Source organism: Carcharhinus amblyrhynchos, chromosome 7 (genome assembly GCF_965287045.1).
Source record: "Carcharhinus amblyrhynchos chromosome 7, sCarAmb.v2.hapA, whole genome shotgun sequence".
NCBI lineage: Eukaryota > Metazoa > Chordata > Chondrichthyes > Carcharhiniformes > Carcharhinidae > Carcharhinus > Carcharhinus amblyrhynchos.
In genome coordinates this window covers 89,947,527-89,968,390 of record NC_137330.1, presented here as the reverse complement: position 1 = coordinate 89,968,390, position 20,864 = coordinate 89,947,527, and the positions used below count along the sequence as shown (strand labels likewise).

At 43.0% G+C, this 20,864-nt stretch overlaps 1 protein-coding gene across 1 annotated transcript in view; it reads right to left on the bottom strand.

The window, feature by feature from the left end:
* Window positions 1-20,864, bottom strand: part of LOC145345120 (gamma-aminobutyric acid receptor subunit rho-2-like) — a 50,478-nt gene that overhangs the window by 8,801 nt on the left and 20,813 nt on the right. Inside the window, exons 3-6 of the mRNA XM_080192768.1 lie at window positions 12,622-12,689; window positions 10,739-10,962; window positions 7,613-7,695; window positions 5,806-5,946 (exon numbers count right to left, since the gene is read on the bottom strand). Of these exons, the coding sequence (XP_080048894.1) occupies window positions 5,806-5,946; window positions 7,613-7,695; window positions 10,739-10,962; window positions 12,622-12,689 (516 nt within the window). The remainder of the gene's footprint in view (window positions 1-5,805; window positions 5,947-7,612; window positions 7,696-10,738; window positions 10,963-12,621; window positions 12,690-20,864) is intronic.

Sequence of the window (20,864 nt, the reverse complement as noted above, 5' to 3'; positions counted from 1 at the left end):
CCCATTCCAAATCTTTTGATCAAGGATGTGACACTGGTGTATTCCATAGAATTCCTACAGTGCAGAAGGAGGCCATTTGGTCCATCGAGTCTGCACCAACTCTTAAACAGAGGCCTATCCTGGTGACCCCATGTATTAAACCCACTTTTTCCCCTAACCTATACATACTGGTACACTGGGGGCAATTTGCCATGGCCAATCAACCTAACCCACACATTTCTGTACTGTGGGAGGAAACCAGAGCCTGAGGAGGAACCTCATGCAGACGCAGGGAGAATGTGCAAATCCCACGCAGTCACCCAAGGATGGAATTGAACACGGGTCTCTGGTAACCACTGTGCCATCCATATTTCCTGTGTTGATTTGTCCAGAATCATGCAGCACAGCTTTGAATTGCAACAATCTTATTTATATCACTCATCAGATAAGGATACTATTCACACACACAACACGCACACTTCAGGATTGAACAGAAAAATGTTTGGTAAGCTATAATGCTGATAATTTCATTGAAATGCCAAAGATTCCTCTTCAGAAATCCAAGAACACTGTTTGTTTTTGATATTATCTGCTAAATATTGAACTCCCATTGAAGGTTGTTTTTTAAATGAGCCCCAAGGTATGGTTGTGTATCCACCTGTTGGAGAATTGAATTACAAAATTTAAATGATTTGCATTGCTGGATCCTTTTGATTAATAATGGACATAACAGCACTTTTTGGCACCAAATAGCAACTCTCATTGGTCTTGACATTTTTGCAATTCCAGAACATCATTTTGCAGTGGATTGATATAATCCTCAGTTTTTTTTCCCTAATGTGCAAACCACGTAGTCACATACAAATACTCACATCCTTTGTGATGTTAGTGTACCTTTAAGAGATTTTTTTTCGAGTCATGATCTCTGGGGCTCTCACATTCAGTGTTTCTCAGCTCACAGCTTAGCCAATGTCATTATATTGCCAGGCTGACTACAATGAGTCCTTTTATTGCAACGTAAGTGGCTTAAATAAGGTTGTTTGTGTTTAATCTGGGATTGGTTATATGATCCTGCATTGTTAGGAGGATGATCATGTGTTTTTTTTTCATTTTCAGTTTGGAATTGCAAGTTTAAGTTTTAGTTTTAGAAAGAATAGCAAGCTAAAAAGAAGTGTTTTCCCTCTCCTGTTGTTTTGAAAATTCTGTTGTTTAGCTGAAAACAAGATCTTGCTTTTCTGAAGGTGAAAATCTGCTGTTGTTAGGGGCTGGCACAGTAAGAAGTCGCACAACACCAGGTTAAAGTCCAACAGGTTTATTTGGTACCGCAAGCCACAAGCTTTCGGAGCGCTGCCCCTTCATCAGGTGAGTGGGAGTTCTGTTCACAAACAGGGTATATATAGACACAAACTCAATTTACAAGATAATGGTTGGAATGTGTGTATTTACAGGTAATCAAGTCTTAAAGATACAGGCAATGTGAGTGAAGAAAAGGTTAAGCACAAGTTAAAGAGATGTGTATTGTCTCCAGCCAGGACCGTTAGTGAGATTTTGCAAGCCCAGGCAAGTCGTGGGGGTTACAGATAGTGTAGCGTGAACCCAAGATCCTGGTTGAGGCCGTCCTCATGTGTGCAGAACTTGGCTATCGGTTTCTACTCAGCGATTTTGTGTTGTCGTGTGTCATGAAGGTCGCCTTGGAGAACGCCTACCACTCCCACTCACCCTTTGGAGCACCGGGCAGTTTAAAGGATTGTTTATGAAGGTTGGTTTGATTGGTATAGCGTATATATCTATACATAAGGTTATATATTATAGTGGTTATTTTGTTTCTTGTTTGTAATTGATAAAAGTTCTTGCTAATTTTCTTACTATACATGTTAACTATATTTTTAAATAAACTTTGTTTGATAAAAGCTCCTAGTGGGCCATTTGAATCATGCCTGAAGTGAAACATATCATGCTTATCCTAGCTAAATTCAAGATGCAAAACTTAGGGTCCAGGTGGGCTCCATAGTACACTTTGGAGTTTCTGACCTGAACCATAACATCTTTTTTAAAAACTTGTTTGGAAGGTTGTCTTTGTATATCAAGGAGAATAAAGGTCCTAACCCAGTTCCTGGAATACTCTGGAGAGAACATCTCCAGGAGACAATGGTTCCCCAATACAGACACCATACTTTGTCTTTAGTTGGTAAAAAAGTACTGGATCGAATTTAATAATGTCCTATTGATACCATAGCAGTGAAGTTTGAACAGGAGCTTTTTATAGGAACTTTGTCAAAGCTTTTAAGAAATCCAGTATGTAAGTAGTCTAATCTCTTCCAAGGCTTGAAGCTAGGTCATCGACAGTCTTTAGAAGCTGTGTTTTGGTGGATCTTTTCGGTCAAAAACCATGTGGCCTTTCTACCAGGATTGTCTGAACTTCAAAATGCTTTGTGAGTTGAGAATGAGTAACTTGCAGATGACACTAGTGAGAGTCAGCAGCTTTTAGTTTTCTTGAATATGCCACAGGTGTTAGCTTGTCTCTACTAGTCTAGTAAATAGTCAGCATTGATTGAGCTTTGAAAGACATTGGTCAATGTGGGAGGCCAGTTCATCAGTTGCTAACTTTAAAATGCAGGGAGGTATGTCATCTGGATGTAGAGTTTCTTCCACCCCGGAGACTGGATACTGAAATATTCTGGCTCTAGTGGCATGGTTCCAGATACCACACTGATTATAGATAAGCAGCAGTGACTGCTAAGAATGACTTGTTTGCTGTGGAGCCTTCAATCAAAAAATTAACCACTATTGTGGAGAGATGTTACCTTTTCTTAGAAAATCAGGTTAAAGAGTTAGCTGGCTGACAAAGTGACAAAGACCTCTTCTAAACATTGTTGGATCAAAATGAGGCAGTAAAAATACAACTAAATGAGGTTAATTTTGGTTTAAAAATCCATTTAAAAACAAACCAAACCTATGCTTGTTTTAAGAGCATAATTTAAAAGCTCATCGAAGCAATTTGTTTCTTCACTGGGGATTCTGGCATATTGCAGGGTTTTAAACAGAGACCATCTTTTAGTGTCAGGAGATCCAGTCATAACCCTTTAAGAATAATTCAGTAATTCTATCAAGCCAGCTGGATATGTTAATTCAGCAACTCACACAGTTTTAAATTCCACAGTTTATTCACAATGAAAACAAATGACAATCGGTTCAGAAAATATGGTGTTTGACTGACCTGCGTGTCTTAGATATTTTTGAATCCGCAATCAATTTCTTGGAGTATAAGACCTTTAACTTCAGGAATTCCTGCTGTGTTCAGAGTTTCTCAAATTGTCCTTCAAAATAAGGTCAATTTTGTCCCTAACTGAAATCCAATTTTGCTCTTCATGGGTCCTCATGTGAAAACAGGGTATTTCACTCTCTCCTCTCTCAGCAAAAGTGCATCCGAATGGAGAATACTTTACATAATTGCACTGGTGACTTCTGAATATGGTATTTGTGCAGAAGCAGTTCAGCAGCAACAGCCAGGGCAATGCACTGGGTCAAAACTTCTTGATTTCCAGATTCGCATGGAAATTTGTCTTATTGAAATTGCAGTTCATGTGTCACACGAGAATCTGATTGCATATTTAGGCCACTGACACAGCATACAAAGTTATGGACCAAGTGCTGGAAGATGGGAGAGCCGGTGGATGTGGTCTTTCTGGATTTTCAGAAGGCGTTTGACAAGGTACCTCACAAGAGGTTATTGCAGAAGGTCAGGGGACATGGAGTTGGGGGTAGGGTGTTAGCGTGGATAGAGGATTGGTTGTCAAATAGGAGGCAGAGAGTGGGGGTCAATGGGTGCTATTCGGATTGGCGGTTGGTGACTAGTGGGGTGCCCCAGGGGTCGGTGCTGGGGCCTCAGCTATTTACCATTTATATAGATGATCTGGAGGAGGGAACCGAGTGCAGGGTGTCGAAATTTGCTGATGACACCAAGATTGGGGGAAAGGCAAATTGTGCGGAGGGTGTGGAGAGTCTGCAGAAGGATCTAGATAGGCTGGGCGAATGGGCCAGGAAATGGCAAATGGAATTTAATGTTGGCAAGTGTGAGGTGGTCCACTTTGGTAGGAAGAATGGTAGGAAGGACTATTACTTACGTGGCGAAAAACTGCAGCAGGCGACGGTGCAGAGGGACCTCGGGGTCCTTGTGCATGAGTCGCAAAAACCCAGCTTGCAGGTGCAGCAGGTGGTCAGGAAGGCGAATGGGATGCTGGCCTTCATAGCGAGGGGGATTGAATATAAAAGTAGGGAGGTCTTGCTGCAGCTGTATAGGGCATTGGTGAGGCCGCAGCTGGAGCACTGTGTGCAGTTTTGGGCGCCGCACCTGCGCAAGGATATTTTGGCCCTGGAGGGAGTGCAGAGGAGGTTTACTAGGCTGATACCGGAGTTGAGGGGATTGAGCTATGAGGAGAGGCTGAATAAACTAGGCTTGTACTCGTTAGAGTTTAGAAGAATGAGGGGAGATCTCATTGAGACGTATAAGATGATGAATGGGATGGATAGGATAGAGGTGGAGAGACTCTTCCCGCTCAAAAAAGACACTAGGACTAGGGGGCACAGCCTCAAGATAAAGGGGAGGCGGTTTAGAACGGAGTTGAGGAGGAACTTCTTCACTCAAAGGGTGGTGAATCTCTGGAATTCTCTGCCCGTTGAAGTGGTGGAGGCTGCCTCGCTAAATATTTTTAAGAAGTGGGTTGATGGGTTCTTGATAAGAGAGGGGATTAAGGGTTATGGGGAGAGGGCGGGAAAGTGGAACTGAGCCACAACAGATCAGCCATGATCTTACTGAATGGCGGGGCAGGCTCGAAGGGCTAGATGGCCTACTCCTGCTCCTATTTCTTATGTTCTTATGTTCTTAAACAGCGCTTGATGACTGGCACAGTGACAATGGTGTGGAGATGGTGGCGTTGGACTGGGGTAAACACAGTAAGAAATCTGACAACACCAGGTTTAAGTCCAACCGATTTATTTGATAGTAAACTCACAAGCTTTCGAGGTTACCCTCTTCGTCAGGTGAATGGAGAGTTCTCTCTCCATTCACTCTCCATTCACTTGACGAAGAGGTTAACCTCGAAAGCTTGTGAGTTTACTATCAAATACATCGGTTGGACTTAAACCTGGTGTTGTCAGACTTCTTACAGTCACAATGGGCCAAAGGGCCTCTTTTTGTGCTGTAAAACTCTATGACCCTGTATCATACATTCCTCATTTAAGTCCCCTACAATTAGACCATAGACCATAGATCTAGAATCAGAAGATTCACTACCCTCTGAGAGATGAAAATCCCCCTCATCTCAGTCTTAAATGGGTAACCCTTTACTCCAAGGGTAAACATCCTCTCAGTATCTATCCTGTCAAGCTCCCTGAGAATTCTACATGTCTCAATAAGGTCGCCTCTCATTCTCCGAAACTCATTGAGTACAGGCTCGATTAAGTTTCACATTCTGAAATTGCTTCTTTCCTTTTGTTTCCACATTCAGCTTCTTTAGGTTAAGTACAGAATTAATAGTTTTTTTCAAGTAACATGATCTTTGGCAGCACACTGACTTAGAATGTGCAGCATCAAATGCACCATATTAAGGTAAGGTGTTCATTTCATATGTGGTTCTTTACTGGCAGGATACTGATTTCAAGGGCATCTTGAACAGAAGTGAGGAGCTGCCCCCATGAGGAAATGATTAAAACTGAGGGGGTGAATAACGCGGTTAGCACAGTTTCTCAGTTATTTTCAAATCTCTGATGTGAATACCAAATAAGTTGGATGAAATTGCAGTTCATGTGTCACATGAGAATACTCACCTGTACTGCTATAGAAAGCCAATCTAGAGGTAGTGTGAAACTTCTGGATGAGAAACTGAGACAAAGAGACCTTCTCATCTGTCTTCAGTGCTTCTTTCTCATCCTTCCAATACAGCATAAGGTCATCTTCAGTGTAAGCATCTGCCACAAAACAGACATCATTGTTTAATCATGACATTGAGACTGGATTTAGAGAACTCAGCCTCTCGTGAATAAACAATACTCTAACCTTAATTTTAGATACAAAATCATCTATTACATCAGGTTTTAATTTCATGTAATCATAGAATTACACAATCCTTACAGCAGAAGGGGGCCATTCAGTCCATCGAGTCTGCACGACAGAGTATTTTACCCAGGCCCACCACTCCACCCTATGCCAATAACCCCACACACCTACACATCTTGGGAAACTAAGGGGCAATTGATCATGGCAAAGGTACATAAAGCAGGTAGATTGACACCACAGTGTTTATAAATTGGGGTTGATTTTAAACTGCCCTGCCTGGCAGGAACAGGTTTAGGGAACCATAGAATAGATCGATTTGACTTCCTCCCTTTAATTATGCTGACTGCTATTCCAACTGTACGCTTCATTAACGTGGCTGACCCCACCAATACTTTGCCAATCAGGATCCTATGATGCAGTTAGGATCCTGAAGCACTTGCCTAGTAAACAGCCTACTCAGGAAAACATTATGGGTGTGACCCCAGGCACTGCGATCATTTTAGAATAAGGAGATTGCTTGGCTTTTTGTTTCTACCTTACCTGCCTCAATTAAGCTTTCACAGCTTACCATGGGAGAGAATTTTGCATCATTGCATGGAAGAAGAGTTGAGGGAAAAGGTGCAGCCTCAGGATAATCCGCAGCTGGGCCTGTTACAAAACAACATTTGGGGATGGGGCAGGTGGTAGTCAGTGTATACTTGCCGTCGAAGATCTCACCCAACCCACAGGGCCAAAAGTCTGAGGTACCTGAGGTCTCCAGTGCTAGAATTCAAGTTTGCAACAGAGGTCACAGGCCTTGATTTTTATTTGCATTTTGACATGCCATAATGAGCTCCTGGGGAAGACACAGAAGCAAAAGCCGCTTTTAAATAAACTCGACCTCCCTCTTTTATTGCATTCATGATGCACCTTACACCACTTGCCCATGCCTGAGCATGTGTCCATCCTTTGTCTACAGCCTCAGATCTGCTTCCCACTGGCGTGCAGCAGACCACTCATGATGGCTTTGCTCTGCTGCCCAATACCCACTGCACACAAACATCCTGCAAATAACATCTACCTTTGCTAAAGTAGCCAGGGTGATAGACCCACAGAGCCAGCATGCCGGCCAGGGGTACAGAAGATTTCTCTGACCCGTCTCCATTCCCAACCCCAGCAGGGGCAAAAAGCCCAGCACCAAAACCTTCCAGTGTCTTTCCCATTATGGTGGAAGAGGGAATAAAAAGAATTAGATGATAATCTCGTAGGAGCCAATAAATTATCTGCCTGCAATTAAAAAATTGGATAACTAAAGGAAATCTAGGTTTGGTTGATTTTCTCCCAATTAATGATTGTTCTGGGCAGAAAAATCAAAAATCTAGCCATTTTTTACATTGAGTGGGATGGAAGGTGTGGTAACAGGAACAAGGGAACAAGGGCTAGATAGATGTTTTGCAAAAGCAAAGCTAGCCACAGTGCATAGCACCTATGCACTAGAAGGATATTGACTGAGTGACTAGGATGGTTTAAGTATATCCTTAGTCAAGCCTAGAGTGCAGTGAGAATACACTGAGCAAGCGCACTGTGGGCATAACTTACAGCTCTCTATCTCCAGGGAACAGGTCTGCGTGTCAAGGGGGAAGCGGCTGAAATCCATGTTGCACATCGCTGTCACTGTAACCCTATAAATCAAACAGATTCATCATAAAACTGTCAACGTTATACACTGAATAAAGATCCAGCTGTGACCACCACTGTAAATTAAACATCGATTCAGTGTTCCAATAGGTTTGTCTGATTTCTTTATGTCTACAGGATGGAATTGATGAGACTTTTTCTTTGAATTCTCAGTGCCACAATTCTTAATAGTGTCCGGGTGATCGCCATAGCCCAAAGGTTAAAGTAACATCCTCCTAAAACAGGAAAACTGTACCAGCGGAGATTTTCTTGCTCCTGTGTCTGGACATCTGGGATTACCCAGGCACAGTAAATACAGGATATCCCGATGGCTCCTTTGTGGGGAAACATTCCTGAAACCTGTCCTGCTTTCCCAGAATTTGTCATGTCAAGTGATCCTGTGATGCTACTATGCCTTTATGAAATGTATTTTAATCCTGTTTCTCCGCAGTTTTTTTTTAAGCATGCCTGTTTTTTTCAATTCTTGCCATAATATCTCTACCGGTACCTTTAATTGAAGCAATGTTTATTTTTCATTTGGCTTAATGCAGTGTCCTGGAGTTTTATGCCCATTTTGAATTGTTGGGGGAAGAATAATTGACAGGTCATGTGATACCTTGGGACAGCTTTTTTTTACAGGGAAAACTCAAGGGTTAGTTTCAGTTTGTTATAAGGTGTTTGGACTGCAGACTGGAAGCAATCTTTCTTGCCTCTTTCTCTGGACTGAAAATTTTGCTGTCAGTGGTTTACTAGCTGGAAGCGAGCAGTAGCTCTATCTGTACCTCAAGGTGCGTTGGGCAATCCAGGATGGGGAAGTCAGAGTTTCAATGCTCCGTCCAAAGGCCTGAATCACAGCATGTGTTGGAAAACTGCAAAATCCAGCATCATGTGAGCAAACTTGCTTTCTGTGCTAAACCTAGAATGTGGTGTACATTTGTATAGATGCTTGGTTGGAACAATATATTTAGCTGTTAAGGTGTATACAATATCATGTTTTTTCCCCTTGCTTGTAATTGCTAATTGTCTTATTATATGTTAACTGTATTCTCAAGTAAACTTTGTTTGATAAAAGCTCCCTAGTGGGTCATTTGAATCATACCTGAGTGAAATATCTTATGCTTACCTGTGCCAAATTCAAAGGCAAAATTCAAAATGCAACATTTACAGTCTAGGCCGACTTCATAAAACACCTTGGAGTTTCTGACCTGGATTATAACAATCCAGTACACACAGATACAAGCAAGTCAACTTCCCTTCATTATTTCCAATAAATTGTCAGAAATATTTTTAACAATTAGCTTGTTCTCTAGGGTTGATAAACTCCTGGACTAAAACAAATAAGGCACTACAAGCCCAACGTTTATAGAGCAAATTTCCCACCTCACACCAGACATACCTCACTATAAAATCAGCCCTTATATTTCAGGACACGGAATGAAGTGAACATATTAGCATAATTCCCCAAAATAAGCCATGTAGAATTTAGTGGTGGTGGGGGGTTCCGGATGAGTTGTTCTGTCAGCTCTTCTCTCATCAAGGATTTCCTACCTGAAGTGATGAGGAACATCCACTAATAATATATTTTCAATTCATTCTTGGGATTTGGGTGTCACTGGCTGGGCCAATATTTATTATCCATCCCCTATTGCCCTTAAACTGAATGGCTTGCTAGGCCAACTCAGAGGGTATTTATGAGTTAATCACACTACAGTCACCATCATCTCTCTCATATGTTTGTTTAGCTTCCCTTAAATGCATCTACATTATTTGCTTCAACCAGTTGCTGAAGTGAGGCCTGTCGTAATCATTCCTGGCCAACACTCTTCCCCAGGTATATGCCAGGTGGAATCTGGGAAGCCCTCATGAAATGAGCAAAGTGACCTGTGGCAGAGGAAACTTGAAAATATGAACAATGATATTTGAAATGCCAATAGGAATAGTTAATAATAAGAACACAAGAAATAGGAGCAGGAGTAGGCCATCTAGCCCTTTGAGCCTGCCCCGCCATTCAATAAGATCATGGCTGATCTGTCGTGGCTCAGTTCCACTTTCCCGCCCTCTCCCCATAACCCTTAATCCCCTCTCTTATCAAAAGCCCATCAACCCGCGTCTTAAAAATATTTAGCGAGGTAGCCTCCACCACCTCAATGGGCAGAGAATTCCAGAGATTCACCACCCTTTGAGTGAAGAAGTTCCTCCTCAACTCCGTTCTAAACCGCCCTCCCCCCTTTATCATGAGGCTGTGCCCCCTAGTCCTACTGTCCTTTCTGAGCGGGAAGAGTCTCTCCACCTCTATCCTATCCATCCCATTCATCATCTTATACGTCTCAATGAGATCTCCCCTCATTCTTCTAAACTCCAACGAGTACAAGCCTAGTTTATTCAGCCTCTCCTCATAGCTCAACCCCCTCAACTCCGGCATCAGCCTAGTAAACCTCCTCTGCACTCCCTCCAAGGCCAAAATATCCTTGCGTAAGTACGGCGCCCAAAACTGCACACAGTACTCCAGCTGCGGCCTCACCAATGCCCTATACAGCCGCAACAAGACCCCCCTACTTTTACATTCAATCCCCCTCGCTATGAAGGCCAGCATCCCATTTGCCTTCCTGACCACCTGCTGCACCTGCAAGCTGGGTTTTTGCTGAAAGCATTTTCAAAGCCTTAGTTATGGACCAGGTAGCACAGTAAATGAGTGCATTGCCGCTGTCTTTCCTCTGGGAACACAAATATAAGCAATTCATGTTGGTAGTTTGAAAGTCACTTTTGCTGGTAATGGGGAGTTCTAAATGAGTTATAGCCTCAAGCCACTTTTATGTGGACATTGCTTCTCAACACAAAAGTGCATGAATTGCCATTAAAGTGAGTTACACCCACTCAGAGAAGCTGTATGAAGAAATGGAAAATATAACAGGGGTTATTGTGTTATGGCAGACTCAATGGGCCGAGTGGCTTAATTCTGCTCCTATGTCTTTTGGTCTCATGGTCTCTTATGGCAGCAGTCACAGCAGATTTCCATTAGAAGAAACACAGTGCAGAAGCCACACTTACCTTATGCTATACAGCACATTTCCATCAGGGAAGATGCGTAACATTATGTTATCCGTGGTTGTGTCGTGGATGAATGACCTTTTCGAGTGAACAAAAAACACATCAGGTGCCCAAATCTTTTTGACAAGCCTGCCATCAAACGTCATACTTCTGTTCGTGGTGCTGGGGAACGCAAGCCGTTCATCTTTCCAGTAATTGCGTAAATATAGAGTCATTGTGAAATCCTGCAGAAAACACAATCCAACCAATCAAAGACTGAATTCCCAAGTTCATAACGTACAACAGCAGCAAGGTAAGGTCAATGGACATATGAGCTTCCGGGAAGACAATGGCCTAGTGATATTATTGCTAGACTACTAATCCAGGCCATCATTTCTTCCATAACTAAGGCCATAAAAACAAATTTGTTGGCAATTCATCTAAATGCTGCCTGCAGGATTTTCCTGTCTGCACAAAATCTGTCTATATTTAGCTCAAAGAGTCACTACACTGCTAAGTAATTAGTTGCACGTGAAGCAGTGAAACATGTTCCTGGGTAATTTCATGAGTGCTATAATTTTATTTTCTCTTTTTAAAATCAGTGTATACGTGCAGATCAAGAAATGCCCCAAGTCAAATCCCTGGTTTGCACTAATTAGCAGAGATCAGCCAGATGGGAGTACAGTTACTACAGGCCGATCTGTACTGCAGTTGTTTCCTTGCCATTCCAACCATAGAAAAATTCAGTTACTTTTTACCATTCATTTGAAAATCAAAATATTTTAGGCTCAAAGAAGAAGTTTGAGGTTCATGTAGCAGTGTCAATTTCAGTGCTTCTGAGACATCAAACAATCATTTCCACAATCGTTACCACGTATCAATGTCAATGCATATTTGGGCAGTCACTAGGCAATGGCCTAGTGACATTATCGCTAGACTATTCATCCAGAAAATCAGCTAATGTTCTACCACAACAGATGGTGGAATTTGAATTCAATAATCTGGAATTAAGAATCTACTGGTGACCGTGAAAACCATCGTCGATTGTCAGAAAAACGCATCTGGTTCACTAATGTCCTTCAGGAAAGGAAATCTGCCATCCTTACCTGGTCTGGCCTACATGTGACTCCAGAGCCACAGCAATGCCCTCCAAGGGTAACTAGGGATGGGCAATAAATGTTGGCCAGCCAGCGACACCCACGTCCCATGAATGAATAAAAAAAGTCACATCACTTGGAGCCCCACCAATAAAAGGACCCACAGAATAGAAGGCAGCTGGTTTCAGTCCCCTCAACATTGATCTTAATCATGTCATTGTTATTCCCCCTGACAAGGACGGTGGAGAAGATAAGAGAAAAGATCCCCAACACAAAAAATCTCAGGGCAACTGGGCGAGAGCTGATCTCCATTTGTCATATTCTCTTTCAGCTCCAAGTTGTACACGGCTTTGTCGGGCAGAAGGGAATAGACACCAGGAAAAGAAATCATCAAAACAAAGGAAAAAAAAATGGGCGCAATCTTACCACCCGTTTTCACCACGCTCACATTGAAGTGAAGTCGGAGAATTTGGCGACAAGCCAAATCTCCATTCACTGCAGTCGGATGGGAAAAACCCACTGGCATAAACTAGCAGAAAATTCTAACCTATATATGTGCGTGTGCGTGTGCGTGTGTGTGTGTATATGTGTGTGTATATATATTATGTATATATATAAAAATCTGGTTCTGCTCCCTGATTCGGTCTATAGGCTCACATGAGGTGTAATAACATATCACAGGTTTTATAGGCACAAGTAGTTAAGTGAGAACAAAGTACTTTGTGTCTGGCCTATTGATAGCCAAAACAAAATTGGTTATTTGATTTCCCCCGAACATATAGAGTGAAGCTCGATTTGATCACTTACCATATCCACCTCAGAAATACTATCCAGACTTTCCACCATCACATCAATTCCAACAGGTATTGCTGGGCCTGACAAAGAAAAACATTGTCAATCCCTGCATTTGGAAATGGCAATGGAATAAAATAAGCTTTTATGTAAAAATAATCAATTTAATTCCTCCACTGTACAGAAGGAAATAAAGCTGGCCACTTTATCCAAACAAAATCAGTCTATTTATAATTATGATAGTTGTGTGGGCTTTTGCAGAGAATCTGCTAGGTATAGATCAGATTTACACTGTATAAAAGAGACTGATGTAATGTCTGTTGCCAGTCATGGCATGAATGCAGATATGGCACAATTACAGCTCGAAATTAATCCATAATATCATTTGAATATTGAACGGAGATTCTTAATTGCTTCCAATACACCTTCTGCCATTCTTCAGACAACTCCCTGCTCCCTGAAATATCAAATCACTCCTCTTTGGACTTTGGTCATTATGTGAGGTTATTAGGGATGGTGTTGTGATATTGTCACTGCTGTGTAACCCAGTGGCCCACAGTAATAATTTGGGGACTGGGGTTCAAATCCCACCATGACAGATGGTGGAATTTGAATTCAATCAAAATCTGGAATTAAAAGATCAATGATGATCATGAAACTATTGCTGATTGTCGTAAAAAATTGCAGCAAAGTCCTTTAGGGAAGGAAATCTGGTCACGTGCATGTGACTTAAGATCCTTCACTGCTCTTTCATTGTAGGGGCAGCACAGTGGCACAATGGATAGCACTACTGTCATCACAGCACCAGAGATCTGGGTTCTATTCCGGCCTTGGGTCACTGTCGGTGTGGAGTTTGCACAATGCCCCCATGTCTGCGTGGGTTTCCTCTGGGTGCTCCAGTTTCCAGCCCACAATCCAAAGATGTGCGGATTAGGTTGATTGGCCATGCTAAATTGACCCTTAGTGTCTGAGGGTTAGCAGGGTAAATAAGTGGGGTTATGGGGATAGGTCTTGGTAGGATTGTGGGCAGTGCAGACTTGATGGGCCAAATAGCCTCTTTCTCTATTGTAGGAACTCTACGATTCTATAATTCTATGAAATATTCCAGCAAACCACTCAGTTTTATCAAATCGCTAAAAAGGTCAATAAAAATTAATGAAACCGGAAGGACCACCTAGCAGCAACCTAAGCACCAGAAACAACAATGGAAAACTCAGCCCTGTCAATCCTGCAAAATCTTACTCCAAAACTGGGAGAGCTGTCTTACAGTCTGGTCAAGCAACAGCCTGATGTAGTCATATTCACGGAATCATGCCCTACAGACATTACCAACACCATTCTTGGGTACGTCCTGTCTCACCAGCAGGGCAGACCCAGCAGAGATGATGGCAGTGGTATACTGTTTAGAGGGAGTTGCTCCCCTGGGAGTCCTGAACGTCGACACTGGGCCCCATGAAGTCTCATGGCACCAGGTCAAACGTGGGCAAGGCACATCCTGCTGATTACCATTTCCAGCACCTCCCACCCCCCTCCACTGATGAATCAGTATTTCTCCGTGTTGAACACCACTTGGAGGAAGCACCAAGGGTGGCCAGGTCCTAATGAACAGACTTGGTCTATTGGAGTGGTGAGGGAACCAAGAGAGAAAAACATACTTGGCCTCATCCTCACCAACCTTCCTGCCACAGATGCATCTGTCCAAGACGGTATCAGTAGGAGTTATCAGCGTACAGTCCTTGCAGAGATGAAGCCCTGACAATTGGATAGATTTCAAACAAATCTAGCAACTCAAGTCTGGGCACCCATGAGATGCTGTGGGCCATTAGCATCAGTAGAATTGTACCCAACCACAATCTGAAACCTCAGAGCCCAGCATATCGCACATTCTACTCTTACCACCAAGCCAGGGGATCAACCCTGGTTCAATGAAGACTGCAGGAGGGCAGGACAGGAGCAACTAGGGATACCTAAAAATTAGGTCTATCTAATGAATCACAAGAATACTTATGACACAAAGGACATAAGCAGCAAATAATAGACAGTGCTAAACAATTCCACAACCAACAGATCAGATCTAAGCTCTACAGTCCTGATAAATCCAGTTGGGAATGGTGATGAAGAATTAAGCAACTCACTGGAGGAGGAGTCTCCACAAATATCTCCATCCTCAATGACAGAGGAGTCCAGCACATCAGTGCAAAAAACAAGGCTAATGCATTCGCAAAAATCTCCAGTCTTTGGATGATCTAACTTGGTCTCCTCTGAAGGTGCCCAGCATCACAGTTGCCAGTCTTTAGCCAATTCAATTCACTCAATAAATGGCTGAAGACACTGAAACTGCAAAGACTATGGGCCCTGACAACAGTCAGGCAATAGCCCTGAAGACTTACGGTCCAGAACTTGCCCCTAGTCAAGCTGTTCCAATTCTGCAATGCTGGCATCCAGCCAAGAATATGGAAAATTGCCCAGGTTTATCCCCTCCCCTCCATCCTCCCCTTTCCAGAAACCCAAAAGCCCTCTGTTCAAGGCCCACTGCCCCCCCCACCCCCGATCTTCCAAAGTCCAGCCTCCCTCACTCCAGGTCCCAACCATTCCTCTTCTTTCCTTTGAGATAATAAGGCTAACAGGAGGTGATGGAAGACTGGAGGGAGGAAAATGTTGCACCGTTCTTCAAGAAAGGCAGCAGGGAAAAGCCAGGGAACTACCGATCGATGAGCCTAACATCAGTGGTGGGTAAGTTGTTGGAGAGGATTCTGAGATACTGGAACTGTGTGTATTTGGAAAGGTAAGGATTGTTTAAGAATAGTCAGCACAGCTTTGTGTGTGAGAAATCATGTTTTGATAGAGTTTTATAAAGGGGTGATCATGAAAATAGATGAGAGCAGTGCAGTAGATGTTATCTACGTGGACTTCAGCAAGGCCCTCGCCAAGATACGCATGATAGACTGGTCAATAATGTTAGATCACATGGGATCTAGGAAGAACTAGCCAATTGGATGAAAAATTGGCTTGCTGGTAGGAGACAGAGGTTGATGCTTTTCAGACTGGAGGCCTGTGACCAGTGGTGTGCTGCTCGGGTTGGTGCTGGGTCCATTGTTGTTTGTTATTTATATGAATGATCTGGGTGAGAATATAGGAGGCATGGTGAGTAAGTTTGCGGATGACAGTAAAGCACTAAAATGGTGGTGTAGTGGACAGTGAAGAAGGTTATTCAAGATTACAATGTGATCTTGATCAACTGGGCCAGTGAGCCAAGGAATGGCAGATGGAATTTAATTCAGATCAATTTGAGGTGTTGTGTTTTGGTAAGCCAAACAGGGTAGGCCTTACACAGTTAATGATAGAGTGATGGGGACTGCTGTCAAACAGAGAGACCTCAGAGTGCAGATACATATTTCCTTGAAAGTGGTGTCACAGGAAGACAGAGTGGTGAAGGAGACATTTGACATACTTGCCTTTGTTGGTTACAGCACAGATTACAGGAGTTGGGACGTTATGTTACAACTGTACAAGACATTGGTAAGGCCACATTTGGGGTATTGCATACAATTCTGGTCGCCCGCTAAATGGAGGATGTTATTAAACTGGAAAGGGTGCAAAAATGATTTACAAGGATGTTACTGGGACTGGAAGTTTGAATTATAAGGCTGGGACTTTTTTCCCTGGAGCATAGGAGAATGAGGGGTAATCTCATAGAGGTTTAAAAAATCATGAGGGGCACAGATAAGATACCAAGGTCTTTTCCCCAAGGTAAGGGGGTCCAAAATCAGAGGTTTAAAGTGAGAAGGGAGAGGTTTAAAGGGACCTGAGGGGAAACTTTTTCCCCCAGAGGGTGATGTGTACATGGAATGAGATGCTAGAGGAGTTTAAGTTTATTTATTAATGTCACAAGTAGGCTTACATTAACAATGCAATGAAGTTATTGTGAAAACTCCTAGTCACCACACTCTGGAGTCTGTTCGGGTACACTGAGGGAGAATTTAGCATGGCCAATGCACATAACCAGCATGTCTTTCGGAGGTGGTAGAGGCAGGTCCAATACAACAATTAAAATACATTTGAACAGGTACATGAATAGGAAAGGTTTAGAGGGGTAAATGCAGACAAATGGGACTAATTCTGTTGAGGAAACCTGGTCGGCATGGATGAGTTGGGCCGAAAGGCCTGTTTCCATGTTGTATATCTCTATGACTATGATTCTATTTGATAGAAATGTTCAAAATCATGAGGGGACTGGACAAAGTCGACAGGAAGAAACTGTTTCCACTTGTAAAAGGATCAAGAATGAGATGGCACATATTTTAAGTACAAAAGAAGCAACTGTAGTGTGAGAAAAGGGGCTCCAACTGGCACCCAGGATCTGGAAAGGATGCTGTAGTAGTGACCCCCTTTAAAGGGTGGGCTTTCAGAGGGTCATGTGACTTGCTCAGCCAATCAGGTCAAAGTGCACAAATTCTGAAGCTGTGTGCAGGCTCTCCCAAGCATCTTTATCACTCTTTGTAATTAGTTAATCTTGTTCATAAGTAGTTCCATAGTTACTCTGATTGATGGTTGCCACTGTTTCCAAGATATTACCGGGGAATGGTCCCTTTCACTGACCAGCAGCCTGCCTTCTGTGTTTAACTAATGTGTGAGGCTTTTTGAAGAAGTTACAGTGTTCATGAGGGTAATGCTGTTGATGTGACTTGGACTTCCAAAAGGCATTAAATACAGTGCCACACAAAGCAGACACACAATCATAGAATCCCTATAGTGCAGAAGGAGGCCATTTGATCCAATGAGCCTGCACTGACAACAATCCCACCCAGGCCCTATCCCTGTAACCCCATATATTTACCCTGATACTAAGGGGCAATTTACCATTGCCAATCAACCTAACCCACACATCTTTGGAGCAAAGGGCTAGCTCATGGAATAAAAGGGACAGTAGCAATACGGACAAGAAATTGGCTGAGTGGTGGACATTAATGGACATTTCTCAGCCTGGAGGAGTTCCCCAGAGGTAAATGTTGGAACCCTTCCTCCTCCTGCTACATATTAATATCCTAGACCTTGGTGTGATTTCAAAATTTGTGGATAATTTGCAATCTGGAATCATTGTCAACTGTGAGGATGATGGTGTAGAACTTCAGAGGGATATGGACAGGTTGGTGGAAAGGGCAGACAAGTGGCAAACAAAGTTCAATGCAGAAAAATGTGAAGTGATTCATTTTGTTTGAATGAATGCAGGGAGACAATATACAACAAGGGGTACAGTTCTAAAGCGGGTGCAGAATCAGAGAGACCTGGGTAATAACATGCATAAATCATTGAAAGTAGTAAGACAGGTTGAGAGTGTGGTTATTGAAGAAGAAAGCCCAAACAGAAGCCTGGCAGTTCAACAGAGGAGCTGGAGCCACTGCTGGATAGGCAAAGGCCCTGAAGCCTACAGAAAGTAGGCAAAAAACTATTTTAAAATAATTGCAATGCCAGGTACTGGTGTGAGAAACCCCTTTGGGATATCAGGGCCAGAGGTGCTGCCTTAAACATCTTTCCTTTCCCAATGGGATGCTGCTGGGAAGCCACTTTGCTGGAATTCTCCTCATGTGGTGTGGGATCGATCCACCCCCCCATCAGCAAAATGTCAACTGTTCAGTAAAAAGGCTGTTGACATGGCCTTCACATAGCTAAATAATTATAGAGGCAGACAGCCTGTTCAAATCCGATCCTGCCAACAGTAAAATTCCACAATGGTAGCAAATGTTCAGGGAGCTGATCCAGAACATGGCTTGCCCAGTTTTATGGGTTCCCCACCATCAGCATCACCTGTCCCCTGGGGGCTTGTAAAATTAACCCAATATCTGCCACATGGCTGAGTGTCAGTTCTTCTTAATATAAGCCTCCTGTGCAGCGCCTTGGGATGTTTTATTACACCAAAGACATTAGATAAATATGCTATTGTTGTCACTGGGAAATGGGAGCTTCATTTCGGACACCTCATGTTCTTCCTACTCTGCCTGAGGATGTGCCTTACTTCCCACACCAGCTTTCCTATAAGCCTGTCAGTTTAGTGTTACCTAGCACTGAATTAGGGGCAGCATTGTGCAATGGTTCTAAGTCCAGGAGGAACTGGATTGAGGCTGTTTTTCATTAGTTAAAATTGAGAAAGCATAATCAGTCTTTGGTGAACATCTGGGCAGTGTGCCATCTATCTGAGCTGATCTCCTCTCGGAGACCCAATCTGGCACCAGCGATGAGACAGGGCCATCTGAAAGTTAAATCTCTTTTCCCATAGCAATAATGCAAGCGTGGCCTCAGCTTGATGTGGGACATGGTTTGCAGTAAGTTATGTAATATCTGGATGATTCACGGGCTGTAATCAATTTACTTACAGAGAACAAAGCGCGCTGGTTAAAAAGAAAATGTCTTCAAGGGCAAGATTATCTCTAGGTTTATTAGTAAATAGAACTGTTGAGAGTGGAATGCAGCCGATGTCAATGTTTTCTTGCTGTGTTAGTTATAACAAATCTATAAACATTTAGAAATCACATGTTTGTGGATTTGTTCAAACTAATGTGTCAAAAAAACATTGTTTTTTTAAATCCAAATTGATTTTTTTATCCTAGACAGTAGTCTAGAAATTTGTTGATACCATTTCTCATGTATAAAACGAACACTTACGCCTGGCCTATGATGGGGGTTAAGCACGTTTGTCTTCCATGCCAGAAGTAACTTAAACAGGCAGCAATATATTTAAGTAAAGCATCTAACCAGACTGATCCCCAGAATGGCAGGACTGATGAATGAGAGTAGATTGAGTTGGTTAGGATTATATTCACTGGAGTTCAGAAGAATGAGGGGGATTTCACAGAAACCAATAAAAATCTAACAGGACTGGACCGAATAGATGAGAATGTTCCCAGTGACAGGGGAGTCCAGAACCCGGGGTCACAGACTGAGGATATGAGATAAACCTTGTAGGGTGGAGATGAGAAGGAATGCCTTCATGCAGAGAGGGGTGAATGTGTAGTTGAGGCTAAAACATTGTGTGAAGAGGTTGGATATGACTTTTGGGGCTAAGGGAATCAGAGGATACAATGGGGAGGGTGGAGCGTGGGAAGTGGGATCATGATATTGAATTGGATAATCATACTGAATGGTGGAGCAGGCTCGAAGGCTGAATGGCCTACTCCTGCTTCTATTTACTTGTAGGATTTTTTGTGATAATGACCTGCCCTGCTGCTTGACTTGACACAGGATAAAGTTGCTCAGCAACTCACACCATTAACAGACAAGATGGAATATCATAGAATCCTATAGTGCAGAAAAAGGCTATTTGGCCCATCAAGTCTTCACCAACCACAATCCCACCCAGGCTCTATTTCTATAACCTCATGCATTTACCCTAGCTAGTCCACCCCACGGAATCCCTACCGTGCAAAAGGAGGCCATTTGGTCCATCAAGTCTGCACCAACTTACCCAGGCCCACCCTTCTGCCCTATCCCCATAACCATAAGTATTTTACCCACTAGTCCCCCTGACACTAAAGGGCAATTTAGCATGGCCAAGCCACCTAACCCACATCTTTGGACTGTGGGAGGAAACCAGAGCACCCAGAGAAAACCCATGCAGACATGAAGAGAATACGCAAACTCCACACAGATGGTGACCCAAGCTGGGAATCGAACCCTGGTCCTACTGTGAAACAGCAGTGCTAACCACTGTCCCACTGTGCCACTGAGTCTTCAGCAGCACTATTTAAGCAGTGGCATGTTAGCACAGGGGTAAGCACTGCTGTTTCACAGCTCCAGGGACCTGGGCTCGATTCCCGGCTTGGGTCACTGTCTGTGTGGAGTTTTGCACATTTTCCTCATGTCTTTGTGGGTTTACTCTGGGTGTTCCAGTTTCTTCTCACAGTCCAAAGATATGTGGGTTACGTTGACTGGCTAAACTAAAAGTTGCCCCTTAGAGTCCTGAGATGCATAGGTTAGAGGGATTAGCGGGTAAATAAGTAGGAATATGGAGGTAAGGTCTGGGTGGGATTGTGGTCGGTGCAGACTCGATGGGCCAAATGGCCTCTTTCTGCACTGTAGGGTTTCTATGATTCTATGAGCTTATCTACAACATACAGCTCAGCTGTTGGTTTGTCCTTTTGGATGACTCGTTAACTTTTTGGAGTCTCTGGTCAATTTCCTGCCTAATAAAACAAAGTTGTGACTTCTGAGAAATTGTACTTCTTGGTGCTTTCACAATGAAATATTCGTAATAACTATTATTG